This window comes from Melospiza georgiana, chromosome 4 (genome assembly GCF_028018845.1).
Source record: "Melospiza georgiana isolate bMelGeo1 chromosome 4, bMelGeo1.pri, whole genome shotgun sequence".
NCBI lineage: Eukaryota > Metazoa > Chordata > Aves > Passeriformes > Passerellidae > Melospiza > Melospiza georgiana.
Window position 1 is genome coordinate 54,610,906 of NC_080433.1, and position 19,528 is coordinate 54,630,433.

General features: G+C 36.4%; 1 protein-coding gene across 4 annotated transcripts in view; it reads right to left on the reverse strand.

Annotated features, from left to right (window-relative positions):
* DOCK4 (dedicator of cytokinesis 4) overlaps positions 1 to 19,528 on the reverse strand; it is a 223,140-nt gene that overhangs the window by 136,068 nt on the left and 67,544 nt on the right. For all 4 annotated transcript variants that reach the window (XM_058023697.1, XM_058023694.1, XM_058023696.1 and 1 more), the window contains exons 2-5: positions 6,310 to 6,393; positions 5,245 to 5,285; positions 3,110 to 3,165; positions 1,351 to 1,447 (exon numbers count right to left, since the gene is read on the reverse strand). In XM_058023697.1, the coding sequence (XP_057879680.1) occupies positions 1,351 to 1,447; positions 3,110 to 3,165; positions 5,245 to 5,285; positions 6,310 to 6,393 (278 nt within the window). The remainder of the gene's footprint in view (positions 1 to 1,350; positions 1,448 to 3,109; positions 3,166 to 5,244; positions 5,286 to 6,309; positions 6,394 to 19,528) is intronic.

Consider the following 19,528-nt stretch of genomic DNA (forward strand, 5'->3'; position numbering starts at 1 on the left):
CAGCATTGTTTTATTCCAAGAGTATGTTCACTCTGTGCTGCTGTCTCATCCAAACTGAATATATCGCCTATATTTCAAGACTACTTGAACTCATACACATAAGGGATAGAAAAAGCAATAGCTCTGAGCATTCAAACACTGAACCACAGAGTTAATTTATTTTAACTTTCCCGTGCATTGATATAACCTTACATACTACCATTATCATAAATAAATAGGATCACACAGACAGAATCTTGTCCACACAGTTCTTCTTTATCTAACTGTGAAGTAGGAGAAATTACGTGAATATGACTGCTTTGAAACCACATCCTCCTACTCTAATTATATACCAGCTATGGGCATAACAATTTCCCATAAATGCACCTCTGTTCTGGAAAAATCTATTAACTCTTCCTTCACTAATTCTAAGTAATTTTACATTGTTTTTTTTAGAACCTTTAGGTTGAGAAATTACTACAACCTTCATCTAAGTGATTCATCACACAGAATTGAAGAAACACTCCTGTTAAGATTTGTTCTGTTAATTCTCGCCAAAAACCATAAGTCTATTTCCCTTTGCTTTCTTCCTATGAATAAAAGGCATAAAAATAAAGTTCAGCCCAGTTCTGCTGCATAAGTTAAACCTAAAATTCATTTAGAAGCACCATTATTCTCCATCAACAACTTTTATATTCCAAGCACTCTGAAAAATCGCAGTTTGATAGATCTGCTCTTTTTACTTCACATTCTTTCACTTCATAAGCTCACTAAAAGGGCATTAATTTATTATTTGTCTTGGCTTTCTGTCTGGAAAGGAAGAAAAGCAGGGTAATTTTGAACATGCAATAACAACAGCAGTGAAGAAAATTTTTGCCAAAAAGAGCTGTGCAACTGCTGCAACAAAAAGAGGGAAATATGAATGTTCTATGTAAAAGTAAACCAAGGGAAAAAAGGTCATAGAATTAGTAACAGGAGACAAAAAGGAGCTTGTAGGAACATTATAGAGAGCTATACTGACAGTATGTTTTTACAATTTTCCATCAGACACTATAGAGCATTAAAGCTATAGAGCTTTCATTTCTGCAGTCAAAAAACCAAATTGGATAAACAGTAATTCAGGTGCATCTTTGGTCCTGGTATCTGATAAGTTCTACTTAAGTATATTATTATTATTCACATGAATACAAGAGACACACTAATAACAATAAAATAAGATTTCAAGGCATTAGTAAAACAATTTTAAAAAAACCTGAATGTTTTGGATTTTTTCTGAAATATATACCTCAACTAAACCAGACCATCTAAACAACAGTGCACCTTTTGAGATCACACTTATTAAGTCAAAGCAATAGTATTCAGGATACTTACCACATAGAGTTGTTTCCACATTGTTCCCCAGTCTCTTAGAGTGGATGTCATTTCTGTAATAACAGAATCTTCTGTTGGAATAACCATTTCAAATTGTCTGTAACATGCAGAAGAACACATGATATTGCACAAGCATTACTAATCCCATTGCAGTTACTAATATGTAGACTTCCTACTGCCAACAGTGATATCTGTCAACCTACATGAGTGCTCCCTTCAGACCATGACACTTTTTATTTGTAGATTTATTGAATCCCCATGGAAAAACTTTGGGTGAAAATAGCTTAATCCCCATGCAAAGTCTTGGCCCCAGAGAAGTCAAGGTGAGTTTTTTCTACTATGAGATAAGCATATAAAAACCAACTTTCATAGCAGAATAAATCCCATAGTTTCCAGGGGGATCTTGACACTTCAGCTTTTCATGCCTGGATTACTTTTTTCATGGTATCTTGTCTCTCTTGCTAAATTAACATAACAATGTGACAGCTCTTGGCCATGATGTGCAGCAGGGAACATGGCCTGAATGGGAAACTAACTAACAAAGGAAATAGATGCAATAAAGATTGAAATCCATGCAAACACTCTCATGGTGTCCACTAACAAAAACTATTCTGCCTTTAAATTTTATTTTATTGTGATGGCTTACAATTTTGTTTCACCGAGCCTTCAGTTTTAGTTACAACTTGAAAAGGAAAAAGGGATCCTAGGGCATGACAAATCACATGTGGCTGTAACTTCCTAGTGGACAACAGGGAGCTTAACAGTAACATGGGGACATTTTCACCCGTGAGAATGAAACTTGTTTTAATATTATTACAGTCTTCATTATTATTTCTGCCCATTATGAATAATGCATCTCCAAAACACTCATTTATGCTCCTGAAACAAAGGGTCACTTCATGTTCAGGCATCCAGCTATTATGAAAAATGTTCTTACCTAAACAGTTTTCAAACTGTTTTGTATCAGTTCTCTACTAATAAATCCAAATGAAGGATACAATATGAACAATTACAAATTAAGTAAATCTGTGAAAAAACTGTTAAATTCACTGATAATTTTTTAAAGTTAAATTTTAAATTTTTTTAAAGTGATACCACCAAGGCATCAAGTTTTATACATTAAAAAAAAAATCACTGTTTTTTTAAGTCAGACAACTTGAATTCCAAAACAAAATTTAAAGCCTAATATTAACCAATGACTCTGGTTTTTATCTGGTTTTTATTCTTCTAAATGTGAAAAAACATCAACTGCTGTCAAAAATAAATACTGGCTCTCCATCACCTGAAAAAAAGAAAAACCTTTCTCTAATCGTTTATAGGTTTAGCAAAATTTTTTGCCATAAAACGGATATATTTTTTACGCTTTTTTTTTGTAAAATGGCAACTGGTAGAGCTACAGCCCTCAAAGAAAAGAGCTAATCTTAAACAGCAGGTTGAAAGACAGCTTATGTACAGAACAATTTCTTCAAATTAAGGCAATGCCATTTTCAAGCCAAACGTAACATAATTGTTTCCCCTTTTCTCTAAGCAATACAGAGTGATATTCCCAATTGCATTCAGTGCCTCTTCTGGATACAGCATTCCAATTTTATGACTATGCAGGAGTATCAGGTTAGCTAAAGACAACCATTTCAAGTCCTCTGGCAGTAGGCTGGAGCCATCATAACATAACTAAATTATTTACTTTATAAGCAAAAGACATTTGGTACAAGTAACTGGCCGTGTTTAAATATTTGAAATCAGAACATTTCACACATACCCTTTGTTCTTAACACATGCATTCTTTAAGTGAATGTAGTTAGATGGAAATATGCCCTGAAAAATAAAAAGAGTTTAGGTAAAAAGTCCCCTTACATGAGTTTGGCATTCCATTTAGTATAATTCAATATGCAAATACATGCTGAATTCAAAGTCCTCCAAATAATTAACAAAAAACACAAGGAAAGAATGCAATAAATACTCAGTATAGCTCTAACAGAAACTAAAATGCCATATTCAGTAGAGTTTAAAATCTTCAACACTTCAGACAATTAGAAGATAAACTCATGTAGAACAAGAAGATTGTTTGAGAGCTTCCTTATGGCAGACTGTTTTATTCATTATTTCCACCTTGATAAGAAACAGACCAGCAGTTGGGGGATAATGTCTTGTCAACTGCATCTTAAAAATAAGCATTTTCAGAAAGGGATTTTTTAAATTAAGCAGAATAAACGAAGTTAACAATATTCAATGAAAATAAAGTCATTGGCTGGGAAGATAATACACTACAGCTCATGCAGTGAGACAAAATACATATATGGTCTCTTCATAATAAGCACAGCTGCATACAGCTTTCCTTTGTGATGATGGTGTCCCATTTTCTTTTCACACAACCATTAGACCTTCAAGACCAAATCTACAGTGTAGAGACAGCTACCCTTTTAAATGCTCCTGCTCCTCTGTAATGCAAAGCAGTAGAGGGGAGCATCTCCCAAGGACAGTAGGACACAGAGCCCTGCAGGTGCAACAGGGATGTGTCAGGGATGCAGATGCACCCTTGCTGCACACCAGCTGCCACACATTACTGCTTCCAGTGTCAAAGCTGGCACAATAACAAGGCAAGAATGTTTACAGAGCACTACCAATAATAAGAGGAGGTACAAGGTGCTCTTATGATTTTACTATTGGAGAGACTCCCTTCAAAAATCCAAGTCAGAAAAACTGTTTGCATTCACGCTAGGAAAACAGAGAATATATATCTCATCTCTTCACACATCAAGTCATGTTTAGAAAACCTATTCATAACTTCCATCACACATTTGACAGACCACAAAGCAAGACTGACAGCAAGCATGTGGTGAGAATTGCAACAAAAGACACAGAAGATGCAATAACAAACCACAACTGCTCATGTCTTATAAATCAAACTGTAAAATACATCAATGAGGTCAAAGTAGTAAACATCAAATTAGACTCTGTGGCTAAATTTATTGTTTGAATCGACCTTCTGTATAAAGAAAGGAAATTTATGTGATTACAGACCACAGGCCTTGGCACAAAAGGCCAATAATTGGATATAAGGCCCTAGAAACTTTTCAAAATTATTGTGTATGCGCCTTTTTTGCAGCTGAATCATCTTGGAAATGAGGACAGAAAAAAGAAGAGCACAGCTTATAATGCAGGTTAAAGCATGAACAGGTAATTTAGGATCTTTCTTTCCCATGAAAAAAATATCAGTGCAATCCCAGAGGCAAGACAACAAGAGAGGTTAAGAAAATAGAAAGACAAAAAAGACAACTAAAGCTTAAACACACAACATGAACAGACACTGAAATATAAATTTCCATAACTTTTCATGTCTGAATGCAGAAGAAATAAATCAGTGAAGTCTGGTTTAGAATACTATGCTGCTATGGAAACCAAAGACTACACATCAAAGAAAACCAAAACGAAGCATCTATTTTACATGGCAGCACATATGTTTTATTCAATTGATACCCGGCATGGGGCTCCTATAAACTGGCTGTCCCCACTGGCTGCTCTAAATTCATTCGTAGCTTCAAGAAAAACAGGCACAGTTTAACCAACTTTTCCAACAGTTTTTACATTTTTTTATTCTCAATAGTCTTTTCCCTTCAACTCAGCTTCCTCTGAGTGGAAAATCTAAAGTTTGGAAATGAAAGAAAATTCACCACAGACCTGGGTTTGTGAAGTGTATTATCCTAATACATAGAAGCATTTCAAAAGGGAAATCCATGTCCAAATCTAATTAAAGTAGTACCAATAATATACTTAACATTAAGCTATGGTTTTCTCTTAAGAGTAAATATCATACACTTACAAGCAGATTATCAACTTTTAAAAAGTAAATATATATTTTTGCCCAAGAATGCAAAAACTGCAATTGACCTTTACCTTAAGATTGGGGTTTTTTAAGGCAAATCCTCTGTACCACCCTGTGAAGAAAGCACATTTTGGTTTTTAAAGAGTGCAAATCATTTACATACGTAATACAGATTTCATCTTTCCATTTTGGACAGATATGACAATTTCACAGTGCTGTCAGACTATATTAATTTAAAATATTTTCCATACAGTGAAAGGTATTTCATTTAAACTAGTTCATATTTGGATGACTTCATTCACACAATTTCAGGAATTACTCTAAACCCTAAATGTTTCTAACAATGTAACCTAGGTAAATTCTGCCTTGGACACCACAGCGGTCAAAACAGAAATAGTTTCTTACTAACTCAAAACATTTACAAATCATTTCTGGACTTGAGGTTCTACATCTATCAACTAGAATGCTATATAAAACTCATAATATACCTGATTCAACAGAATAGATCCTATGCCTTCTAAAAGAACATTTCTCACAAGGTTAACCATATATAATCCTGCTACGATATTACAAAAAAAAAAAAAAAAGTCACCAACAAGAAAACCCCCAAACCCTATATGATCCCAAATGATAAAAAAAAATCAATGTGTTGATTTTTAGATGTTAGGGAGGCAGATTATAAAAAGAAAATGCAACTTTCTTTCTCTAACCCTAGTAACAGACATTTGTTAAAATTATATTTGCATTCTCTAATGCAAAGCAGAGGACAATGCTTACACTGCTTTAAGATTTTAAGTTGTGACTTTGAATGAATTTGAAAATGTCTTGATGGCAGCCAGGTTTCCCTCACAAATACCAAGAAAGCAAAACAATCATGAGAGACTTTCTTTCTGTTACAATTCTTATCCTCTGTAAATGTTTATTAAAGAGAGATTAAATAAAAATTAATGTACCGCAAATTAATTATTATAGAGATTAGAGCTCACTGGAACTGTGGAAAAAAATTAAGAGGCCAAAATATATTATATTATTGATTTCAAAAATGTGTTACTTTAAGAAAATAAATTAATAGTAATGGGGTTCAAACCATCAATAAACAAAAAATAAATTCTCACTGGAATCACCTGTGAACTCACCATCGCATTTCTCTAATATTTGAACGGTGTCTCCAATCTCCAGTGATAGGCCATGTGGGACTGTCCCTCGAAAACCAGCAATTACTGAAAAATATAATATGCCTCAATTATTCACAACATTAAAATATAAATTATTCCTTTTGTTAACAAAATAGTATATTATCATGAGAAGTTACATGTTAGAACAAACAGGCTTACTCAAATTTAATAAAGTGTGAAAAAAGTAAAAAAAAAAAAAGAATAATTAAGCCACGTTTATGAGCAGAAAATTCAAAACACAGGACTCAGAAATAAACCTAAACACAGCCTTATGATACATGAATGGAAAGCTTGTACTGGAGAACACTATTAGCTAGTATAAGTACCCCGAAGGACAGAAAGTGTTTTATTCCAAATGCTTACACTAACACGCATCAGACCTCAGAATTTTGTGAGCTGAAAGTGCCAATATGTGCCAATATTTTTGTTGCCATCCATACCACTCGCACACCATGAAAAGAAAACCTTATTTCACATTTGCTTAATGGATGCTATAGACCCAGCACTCCATAAAATCCCAAATGTGAGGAAATGGTTAGGGGGTGGAGGCCACTAAAGCATGTTGTTCACTCCAATACATCCAGGGCACACAAAGCTTCCCCTGCAGCTTCACCAAAGCCATTGAAGGGAGGTCATGAGCTCAGGCTGGGACAAGAGCCACAGAAATGGAGCTGGAGATAAAACAAAACATCCACTAGAGCAGTGAGGGTCCTAAATATTTACAATGGCCAAATATTAGGTCTTAAATTGTTAGTTCTAAAACAATAAGTCAGCTATTATTTCACTCTGAATACCCAAAAGCCACTCATAGAGCTCACTCCTAAAAGTGCTAAAAATCCACTACCATGTTAGATAGCAATTCAGCTATTCAATCCTGTTCTTTCTGTACTTGAAATGCTCAATTAAAATATTGCCTAATTCAAGCCACGAGACCAAGCAAGAGTGCTTTTGGTTCTTTATATTGCAATCCTCTTTCAGAGCTGAATTTTGAAGTGGAAGAGGGAAACAGTCTATCCACCAGGGCATGATGCACAAAAAGACTTTGCAGCCTAACAGCAGTCTTACTGCTGCCAAATATCTACCCATCCAGACAGGAAACCTCAAATATAATAGCAAAAAAGGAAACCCCACTAAGTGAGAGGCATGACAAGAAAACTTCACAAATAATATGCAAAAGGAATTGCATACATGCAAGGACATATATACGCTCTTGCCTTCTGTTGGAGGTGTCCCCTGCCACAAGCAGACACAACACTCAAACACAACATAACCTGTCATCCACCATCTGTGCCTGCCACATTGTTCATCAAAGGCAGCAGGAGAGGTTAGCTGGCAGCAACCACAGAAACCGAAAATTTATTTGTGAATCTTCAGAAGAAAGTTTGGGATTTAAGAGTAAACCTACAGGATATGGTTTATGCTATACGACAGCACATTTAAAAATGCACAAAAAGTGCTTTTTTGCCAAATCCTTCTCCAGAATTTGAAGACTTCAAAACTCATTGTATTCCCTCATCATTTCACTCATGAGAAAATCATCATTGTGATTAACCCACAGTCTTTATCCCTAAAAAAAACCTGTGAGATTATATCCCTGGACAGTCCCTAAAAGTTGGACACAACATGAGACAAGTATTTATAGTATTGATCCTCCTCAAGAATGTGTATTGAATCAACCTCTATTTGTCTTGGGGCTATCCCCACTCTTCAAGCTTTTTACACTGAACTGAATACTGTGAGATTTGCAACAAGAAATAAAAAGCTGCTTTGGTTCCACACCATGATCAAGTGCACCATGATCATTTGCAGCAGCTCAGTAACAAGACAACATTAGCACAGTGAGAAAATTTGTCTAAGAGTTAAAAAAAACCAAAACAATAACAAGAATTCTTTAATTAATTATTTTACAAAGAGCTGAAAATTAAAACAGTTTATTACCTATGTAGAAATAAAAATAAGAAGCAAACTCCCTGAATATCAATGCAAAGTGCATCTATATTCTAGTGTGGCACTGGAATGACAGAAGTCACTCTGGTCACCTTTCTAGTTTGAAAGACTCAAAATTTAAATATGAAGCCTGCCAAAATAGCATGCACAGCAACCAAAATAAAATTAAGGAATTAACTGAAGAAGTATGCAAAACAAACCAAACCCTCATTTGTTATTACAGTTATGAGATTTCTTATTTTTAAACTCCATGAAATAAAAAAGGGACAGTAATTTTGTCCTTATGAGACAATATATCCTGTCACATTGTTATGATTTGACTTTTCTGTGACATTCAGTTTTTATTACTTAGTTACTAGAGATGTTAAAGATCTTTTTCTCTTCTCTTTTTTAGGTGTTTTTTTTTTTTAACTTTCAGGATAAAACGAGATTGAAATCTGACACAGTGTAGAAAATAGCTAGAAATCATTTTAGAGCATGTATAGAACAAAATTATACCCTGAAATATCTCCTAGAAAGATGACCTGCAGAGTACCAGAAAAAGACAAAAAGAAATGAGGGCACCATCTTTACCTCTAAGCACATTCACCTGATACACTTGAAAAACACTCCCTGGATTCTTGTGGTGTAGGGTCAGGCTCAAAACAGGTAGCCTGTGGTGTTCAGCAGTGTCAATCAAAGCAAAATAAAGAGCATTGCAGAGCAGCAGAGGATTTAATGAAAAGCACAGGAACCCACAGATACATTTACCTCACAAATGTTGACTCAGATAACTTTGTAATAAATCAAATCATGCAACTGAACTGGGACCAAGACAGAAAGTGGCCAACACAACAACTGTTACAGCAACTGGCAACAACAGATGAGGGATGAAGAACCCAACAACTTTTTTGCCTTGGTCTTAAAGGGCAACCAACAAGATACTTGAGATGATTATCTCACATGAGATACAAGAGCATGTAGCCATAGGACAATGGGGAATGGTTTTAAACTGAAGGAGAGTAAGTTTAGTTTACAATAGAAAAAAAATTCTTTGCTGAGGATGGTGAGGCACTGGAACAGGCTGCCCAGAGGGATTGTGGATGTGGATTCCTGTGAACACTCAAGATTTTGGATGGAGCTCTAAGCAACTTGGTCTAGTGAAAGTGTCCCTGCCCACAGCAGGGAAGTTGAAACCAGATGATTTTTAAGGTCCCTTCCATTCCTCCTATGATTTTGTAGATTCTATAGAACTGTATAGAATCCGTAGATTCATCTGTTCTACGATTCATGTCTTTTTAGTTTTTCTGGGCTATAGATACATAAGTAGAACACAGGCAGGATAAAAATTAAGGCATGGAAGGAGGTAGCTGCTGTTCCACCAGAGAAGATCCCAGGGTTCAGCAAGGACATAGAGCTCTTAAGCGAGCCATAGTATAAATTTCATGTCCTAAACATCTCACCTTTTTCTCCAATGACCACATCATTCTGCAAAAGCAGATGCTCCTTAATTCTTTCTTCTAGTAGCAGTAATTATACAATTAATCACTCTGCAGTGACCATGGCTTAAGGTGTGGCTCAATCTAACTTAGGAGCAGTACATATTTATCATACTCACAGAACCAGACTTTTTTTATATAGAGCATTCACTGTCACATTTGCATCATATATGTCCCAATTTAATTCTTCTAACAACAATAGCTGTTGTGACTATCACTTTCTCTCTCTTCATTGCAAGTGCATGCCAGACACCTTGAGAAGGAAGATGGACAGGAGAAGAAAAATCTACTCTGAGTACAGATCATTTACCAATACCTGCAGTCTTCGCAGATGGACAGTCACATGCAGGTCCCCAGGAAGCTATGTATCAAAATCACATCTAGATATATTTTTGTCATTGTAGTAGCTTAAGGTCATATAAATGTCCTTTTCAAGCACACAGTGATTGATGTCCTCTTCAATCACCTCTTGGCCACAGGAGAAATTTGTAACTCCACAATAAAAGTTTGTAGCAGGATATGTCCTCAGAAATATTTTAGAAACTCTGTTCAAATACTGCAGCCAGCTGGTATTATTAAATATTTTTTGGCTGCAATGGGTGCTCAGAGAATAAGAAAACAAGACAACAACACAAGATACAAAAACCTAATCTATACAGAAGGTGAAATCATACAGTGAGAACTATACTGTGAGAACTATAGCGACATGCAACATTAAAGCAACTTCAGTTTTGGTCTGCTCTGAAGTTCAGCTTCTCAAAACAAAATTCATCTTTGTGCTCTCATTCAGAATTTCTGGTTGGATGTGCTCACTGCTGGACAGTTTTACGTATGGAAGTGCCTGGTGTGTGAGAAGATCTGTCCAAGCCCAAGGTCCTAACTAAAGCCTAAACTAAGTGGGGGGTTTGGGTGCAGCTTCTGCTCATGTAGAGTGCTGATAGCACTGCTGCTCTAAAAACTCAAACAAGATAATTTTCTGCTTGCAATCAGTAGATACAAGCCTTACAAGTTAGCATTATAAAGAGGATTTGAGACAATCAGAGCAAGCTGTTTCCAAGGCTGGCTTAACTTCATGTTTACAGGATGAAAATGTCTCCTCACAAAGGGTGCAGACTTGACATGGTGCTCAAGATGACCTCGTCACAAGGCCAACACCACAAAAGGAGACACATTACACTCAGTTCTGGGCTGTGTGGCAGGACATACACCCCCATATAAAAGGGGATGAAAAGAAGTGATATCTACAGTAACTGCTTGATGCTCAAGAATTAGCACTTGTATGAAAAAAGCATATTTGGGTTTCACATAATAAAAAAGCAGTCCTTCAACTGAAGAGTGGGGAAAAGATGTGAGGTAGAAGACCAAAAATTACTTTAATTATTGCTTGGCCATATCCACATGCAAAATACTTGAGTAAAAAATAGACTCTAGTTCAATGCCCTAAGTCATGATGCCCCAATTAAGAGAGGCACACAAAGCACACAGAAATATGGTAAGTACACACTAGATGATCAGATTTGGAGGTTGGGAACTCTGTGTCAGAGGGACTGGCTTTGACAGGGAACAATATGCTCTGATAGAAAAGGAATTGATTAGCTGGCAACAGGGGTGGTTGGCCCACTTCAAAGTTTTGCTTGGGGTTATATTCTTAAAATTTTTATGCCTGAAATAACTGGAGATCTGCATATAAGAACTAATGAGGCAGACACTGTTGTTCTTTTCCTCCTAACAGATGGCCAGAAGCTATTATTGATTCCAGATATTATCTGCTATAATTTAAATCTGGTCCTCTTGGTAGCAAAAGCAATTTTTAAAGTTTTTATTCTGGACTTCCAAATGCCATTCTCTTAAGAGATTGAGACTCTCAGGAACAACTGTTTCAAGGGAGTTTGCTTCTGTTCAGCAGTTGAAAAAAAAAATCTATAACAAATAAAATTGGCATGTTTCTAACATTATGAAGTCATTATATTGGTTAAAACAGTCAATATAGCATTTTGACTTGATGACGGAAAACTGAACTTGCTTTTATGCAAGTTTTTAGTTTTTTAATGAGTAATGACATGTTTATGTTACCTTTGAGGAAGGTTCAAATTCAGTGGTCTTTTTGCAGCAATATAAAAACTGTCCTTTGATATGGCCTTATGCATAGTAAATACAACAGACATCTGGCACTGTGAGCAGCTGCAGAAAGTGCAACATCATCTTCACTACAGCCATTATTCAAAAAGAATAATAATCTGTCAACAACACTCCCAAGCATACTGTTTGTAAGTTCATGCCTGAAGCTGCTGGCCACAGGCAAGCAACGCAAGAATCCAGCAGTACAACTGTCAGCATTTTGTGGCACGGGGTTCTCCTGAGCCAGACATGGTATTTCTGTGTTTAACAACCATGGATGTCTTTTTCTTCTATGAATTTTCCTAACTAGAATTTACATGCATCACAATATCAGTGTCCACAAACTCACAGTAAGCTTTCCAGCTTAAGCATGCTCATGCAACAAAAAGTCTTCCTTTAATTTCACAGTGCAATTTATTGCGCCCTTGTTCTTGTGGGAGAGTTTGAATACAAAATCTCTTGGCACCCTCTCTGCTGTACTTTTTTCAGGATGAAGCCTCTTCCTCCTCAAAAGAAGCTGAAGAACCTTTCCAGGTTTCAAAATAGGTAGGATTTCCAGCAGCAGAAACACATGGAGGCATGCAGCTTTCCTAATGCCAAATGGGCAGAGCTGACTGTAAAAGGCCATCACGTGCACCGAGCTTTGCCTACACATGAATTGATCTGGATGGAGCAGGACCACAGCACGCTCGTGCTTCTCACACACGAGTTAATTCGGGCATCTGTTCATAATGCATTGTGCTGCCTACAGCCACCCCAGGAGGCTGCTGCAAACCAGCAACAAGCTAATGAAGACAGAGACAGAAAAGAGAGAGGGAGCGGGGTGGGGAATCAATTTAATCTCCTTTCAATAAACACAATATATATACAAATGTTAGCTTCAATAACAGAAGTGATCCTTAAATCTCTTGCAGATTCCCGAGGATAAACACTTTCAAATTTGTACTGAGGATAAACATTTTTAAATTTGTACAGAAAAGAATGTGAGTTCTCTTGTTTGTGTACACCACAATTAAAAGGATCAAATGCATAGTTCAGATAATGACAGCTCAGTGTGACTTTTGAATATCACATGAAGCAGTCAGGATTAAATGTGAATTTTCTTAAGAGATGAGGGCTTGCACAGAATTTTCCTAACATGGATATCTATTGAACAGCTATTCATGAAAAGATGTCTAGGCACATGAAAAATAATCAAAAAACTTTGCATAAATGTCCAAGCTGTATATAATACTGAAAATACTATATAAAGTAGAATAGATATAGAAAATTAATCTTCAGATGGCTGCGAAACAAAAATTTGGAATTCCTACTGCTAATATCACTGACTACCTGTACAGATAAGGCAAATACCAAGTCTGAAATACACAAAGGACATGAAGCTGCAGCAGATTGTATTCCCTCCTGTGCCTGGCTCAACATTTGAATTCAGCAAGGTAATCACTTTCAAATCCCTGATTACAGTGCTGCCAAAAACCATAGGACAATTCTAACACAGATAATCAGTTTAGTGTGAATGTCTGAATGCATGTCAAGCTCTCCTCATCCTGCATCTCAGCTACAGGCAGGCACGTTATAATCTCTCTGATGACAGCTTGATTGGTTCTCTCAATACCTGCAAACTATTTTGTTCACTCTTTGCTTTAGGTATTAGGACTATATATAAAACAGAGCACTAAAAGTAACAAGGGATGGTGATACCTATTTGCTCTTGAGCATAGCTGTCCATCTGGAACACCAGAATTTTTTGCAATATTTCAGCATGCACCACCAGTGTCCCTGTCCTTGCAGGTATGAGATGCCATTAATTGCTTTCTTTCTTCTATCAAACATCTAGTTAAGCCCATTATATTCCTTGAAATCCTGCTTGATATATTTTTATGTCTATGTCTTATCTCTGCTAAGAGCATTTTCTTGTTATCCATTAGTTCTGGAACAAGAAATTTAAAAGTAAAAAAAATAAAACAAAAAACTCTTTATAAGTCGAGAAAATCTAGTACAACTTAAGAGTTTATGAATAAATGGCCCAACTCTTCTCATGAACTTGGTCAGGAATGTCCTTTACAGAGAAGGAATGTCAATGTAAAACCCACCAGAGACATGGAAGAAGGCAAGGTGGACTCCATACAAACAGGTGTAGTCTTCATGCATTTAATCAAATTCTGATAAAGGAACTAGTCTGCAGCCAGTTCAACCAGCTGCTCTCACTTTAATTCTTTACTGTAGAGCTAGGGACGCATTAAGACTGCCATGTTAAATAAAAAGGTTTAAATGCGAATTTTCTTTTATTACTTGGAAATAGCAACAACTTAAAAATCCAGCTAGTAGAAAGGAGTAGGTGAAAAAAGTAGGCTATGTTCAAATGACATTATCTGTAAGAACAACCTCTTTTAGCTAAAAATAACGTCTTTTATTAAGACTAAGTACTTCCAAAGTTCTAATAATTTTTAAACTTTCTCAAGGAATTGCCTTAATTTTTAATATCATGACCAAGGAAAAGAATTACAACTATTTACTTGGAAAAGTATTTATGCTTCATTCATAGCCTCTGGGGAAACAGTTTCTGAGCAAAATCAAATAAACCAGCAAGGGGTTTTCTAACATCATGTAAGTGTCAGGTCCGATAAAGAAGGGATGATGAGAGAACATAGCCACAAGCTGCATCAGGGGAGGTTCAGGCTAGAATTCAAGAGGAATGTCTTCACAGAAAGGGCTGTTAAACACTGAAAAAGACTGCCCAGGGAGATGGTAGAGTCACCATACCTAGAGGTATTCAAGAGACTACAGGACATGGCACTTACTGCTCTGATCTAGTTGAGAGGAGAGTGATTGAACAAAGCCTGGACTTGATAATCTCAGATCTTTTCCAACTGAAATGATTCTGTGATGTATCCGCAGCACACGTGCATCATCTGAGGCCTACCACAGCCAACCAAGCTGCAAACGCCAGAGCTCACAGCAACTCCTCAGTACATTTTGTTCCTCATTAAAGCCCACCAAAACCTCCAAAAACTCGAGACACAAAGTTGTACAATGTTTAAAATACAGATCTATGGTGTAATTTTGCATCTGCCAGAGGGTTTGCTGGCTACATGTCATATCCCTACAAAGCCAGCAGAAACTGAAGCAGAAAATTAAAAGCCTCACATGATTATAAACACAGGTGTTATCTTCCAGGAAACAATTAAATTTTCCAGAATAATAGGATAACAATTATTTCAAAGAAGGCTTCGAATACAAGAGTATGTGCTTACAATTGAATGCTGAATAATAATGACAGAGCAGTTGGTATGGTCCAAAGTCTAATAACCACACATTTCTCTGTTCTCCTCTTTCCTCCCCAAAAACATTATAACACAACGTGCTTCTCTGAACTCGGGGGACATAATTTCAGAGCCCTGAACAAACTTTGGGTAACACCATGCAAACTCAGGCTCAGAAGGGCTGTAGTCTTATGGACTGGAAAAAAAAGGATGAGCACTGGGCAAGAATTACTCTTCACCAGCTGAGAGGCACCCAAGAGGAACACGGGTCGACAACAGCGCAGTAGCTCAAGCTCCACGTGCTTGCTATCAAAGACTTTGGTAAATGAGACTGGCTTCCTCTTAAAATTGCAGTTTGCTCCCATTCAATTAATAAATAGCATTCCAGGAATGCCAAGAAAAGCAGAGCATAAATTTTCTTCACTAATACAAGAGACAGGACACCCTTCCTCCACAACCAAGTCAGGTCTGTCAATTGAAACACTTTCCATGTATTGTATGTGGTCTTGTATTTCCTTTGGAAGAGCAGGGCTTAATTCTATATTTGACCTGCCATCAGTGGAAGACAATTAAATAAAACCAAAACCAAACACACTAGAAACCTGATATACACACAAAACCAAACACAAAACATACAAAAAAATCAACACAGCCTGCAATTTTCAATGGCATTGTTTTTCAGCTTGTCTGGTATATTTCAGATGAGTTTTAGCCTTCTGCTAAGCTGCATTTCTCTGATATTCAACCATATAATTATAAATGTATTTCAAGTACTTTTTTTTTAACGATAAGACTTCTGTTTACTTTGTCTTTAGCCTTCATGCCATGTTCCCTATGGCATTTTATAACTAAATAAATTGTCCTGCTTTTCTAAGCTATGAGCCTTAACCACATTGCTACTTACAAAGAACACTTATTAAATAGAATTTTTTGCTGCACTTTAAAAATTATTGCGATATTGTATTTTTCAGAAATGAAAGAAAAACCTTACCAATTTATTCAATATGCAAATTGTGCAATTTAGCTAACACAAAAAATAAACTAGAATTGTGAGCTTCTCTAGCCTGTCCCACAGATCAGCCAATTCTCTGATGATAAAAATATCAGAAAATCTCCTTAAAGAAAAGAAAATTTTACAAGGTGTGGAATTAAGTGCAACTAAGGAGGATGATTACAAATCACTTACAAGTACCTTGGCATATGCTTTTTTATCTTAAATGAGGCAGAACTTTCTTAATCCAGTGTAATTGAGAGGCATTTCAAACACACTGGAACACAGCTATCAGGACTAGTAAAGCAAAACTACTTCCTCCTGTGAAAATCCTCAGAGACAGCTGAATGCAAGTTTAAACATCCCACTCTGGCTTTAAGCTGGTTTATTAGGTTTAATGGTTGGAAATAACCACTGCACTTTTCAGCCTGATTTCAATAGCTGAACCAGCAGAATTCAGTGTATTTAGCCCTGCAGGATTTCATCACTAATCCATAATCTCTGTGAATTTAAAACTTCAGGTGTTTTTAAAGAAATCCTACAATTATTTTAAAATGTGTGACCAAATAGAAATATAACAAGTGCATACACTATTTTCCTTACTCAAAGCTCCAAAAATACTACCTGAATGTATTTTAACAGTGTTTCTGTGGCACAGTACACTTTCAAAACTCCAAGCGTAGGGTTTCTTGGCAAGTCAGAACCTTCACATTCTGCTCATTCTTGTTTAAGAATCGTACCTACTATTCCAAAATTAAGGGTGAAGAGAGTTTAGGTTCAGTTGGCAACTGCTTATAAACACACAAAAGAACATAAGAAAAATGTATCTGAAAAGTATATGCAACCAACTAAGATAATGAAGGCTGCTGACAAGGGGGAGATTCTGTTTGATGCTATGGGAGAAGGAAGTATATGAGCCAATAGCCCTTTTTAAAGGTTTATCTTATGATTCATTGATTCATCTGAACTTTTATCTTTTTTTTTCTGTAAGAGTATTTCAAGAGACAAGATAGTTCCTTTGTTTTTTAACACCTTGGAAAAGTCACTAAAAATCCCTGTGATTGTAACAGCTCTAATTTTCCTCTAGATTTGCCACAGAAGCCCAGGAATGCATTCAGATACCACAAGTGCAGAAAAACATGAAAAACAATGATGTTTTCTAAGAAATTAGTACTGTGAGACACACACTATCATCTGGAACCATAAAATACTTCCTGAGGGAAACTAATCATGGTTTTGACAAGCAATTGGGCAGTTCCAGGCAAATCAGACACAGGGACTTATTGTATTTAAGTATTAATGCATTTTTCAACCTTTCTCCAGTTGAAAGTACATACAGGACTCTTTCCTGAAACTTAAACACAAAACCTCCCTTGTGTACCTTGTGTAAGAAAAATTGGCAAATACAGGTAAAAAGATTTTTGTGTCAACGCAGTGTCTGCCAGCAGGTTAGGAACAGCACTGAAATAAGCTAACACAAATTAAGGAGATTTGCAATCTATCCACTTGGCCACTGTCCACACCATTAAGCCAGACGCCACGTGCTTGTTTTGCACTGAATCAAGCTACAAAACTCACAGAGTTAAAGAAAAAGCCACTGCCAAACTTGCCTGGATGTGGCATGGACAAGGCAGGGAAAGAAGGGACATGAAAAGTCAAGGCAAGACCTTCAGCAAGGAATGCAGAGCTCCCTAGGAGGGACAGAAACAAACTGCAGCTCCAGGGTTGCACTTCGCCTCAGAGAGCCATCACATCACACACACCTGACAGAATTAATACACTGATTTAAAATCATTCATTTTCATAAATACTGTAGGAGTTTCCCTACAATTAATAGCCTCCAAATAGAATAACAGAGCACATGGAATTTATCCAGGAGCTAAAGCAAGGGAAAGACAAAATTGTGTTTTTCTCCCATGCTTGAAAAGACCTTCTGAAACAAGAATATGAAACCCATGCAGATATTAGTGTCTTGGTTCAGCTTGATAGTTTTTCAGTGTCTGTACTCCACCAAGCAGTTTCTGATCTCAACTTCAGCTTCAGTAGCAAAACACAGGTGTTGAACATTAGTAAATTAGGCAAACAGTTTACTGCAAGGTTGGTTTTGAAAGGAAATTAAACAAGTCCTTAGGACTGATAAGATGAACATTATGTGGCATTTCTACTATACAGAGAATTCTTTTTAAAGAAAAGACTTTCAAAGGCACTGAAAAAAATTTATTTGCTGAGAAGGAAATCAAATGGAGAAACTGAATATGGTTAAGCACAAACACACTTAAAAACAGTAACTTGCCTTAGTCTTAGCGACTTTAGAAAAACTGCATGATTTGGTATTTCTGCATTATTCTCTTCCCCTCTCTCAAAAAGTCTTTTGCCCAAGAACTCTGAATTTTAGTCGAGATAGATAGACAGACGGACACAGATAGTCATCTAGACTATGCACAAGTTCGTGGGACCCAAGGACATTCATCTGCGGGTCCTGATTTTTAAGGTCCATTCCAATCCTTAACATTCTGTGATTCTATGAAATATTGAACCCCTGGAGCACTATACATGAACAAACACTGTTTGGATTTGATTCGGCAGTTGGATTTGATCCGTATCCTAATTCCACTCAGTAATTAAAACAATTACAGGTGTGTAAATAATAAAAAACAGACCTAGCCTGCAATGAGCTTACTTTTCCTAACAGCAAATTGAAAGGACCAAATGAAAGAAAAATGTCATTTTTCCTTGCAGAAAGAAAGCAGGAGTAAAAAAGAGCAGGAAGGGATTTGCAGCACCCTACACAGTTAAACTTGAGGTAGAAAAGGAAAGTAAGAGGCACACCAAGGCTTGCAGCTTGCTTTTAACTTCCTTAGACAATTCCAACTCACTTATTAAAAATATGCTATTTATTAACTCTAAAATTACCATCCAAATTAAAACGAACCCCTCTTCCACTTCAGTAGGATTGCTTGAAAGGTCAGCCAACAATCACTGCTGGGCTCAGACTGAAATTCATTATTTCCAGCCAGCAGTAATGTTAATGGCTGTGATAATTAGAGTCATTGGTGATTTGGTTACTTCTTGTACCAGAAAGAGATACCATTATGTGACCAATATAATCCCACCTAATTCTTGAAGGCTGGCATTTAAACCACAGAGGTGTCACAGAAATAAAATTAAATATGAGCAAAATCACTGAATTGTTATGACTTTTCATACTTGTTTTCTAAAATGCATTGAAATTAGAGTTTTTTAATATTTTCAGTATCCCAAAAGGACAGGAGATGTCAAGTGAGCCAAAACAGAACATTCTTGCTCAAGTACATCTTGAGGAATTTGCAGCCTTTACATTTCAGCTGGATTAGAAGTGAGAAGACACACTATGAATTTTATTT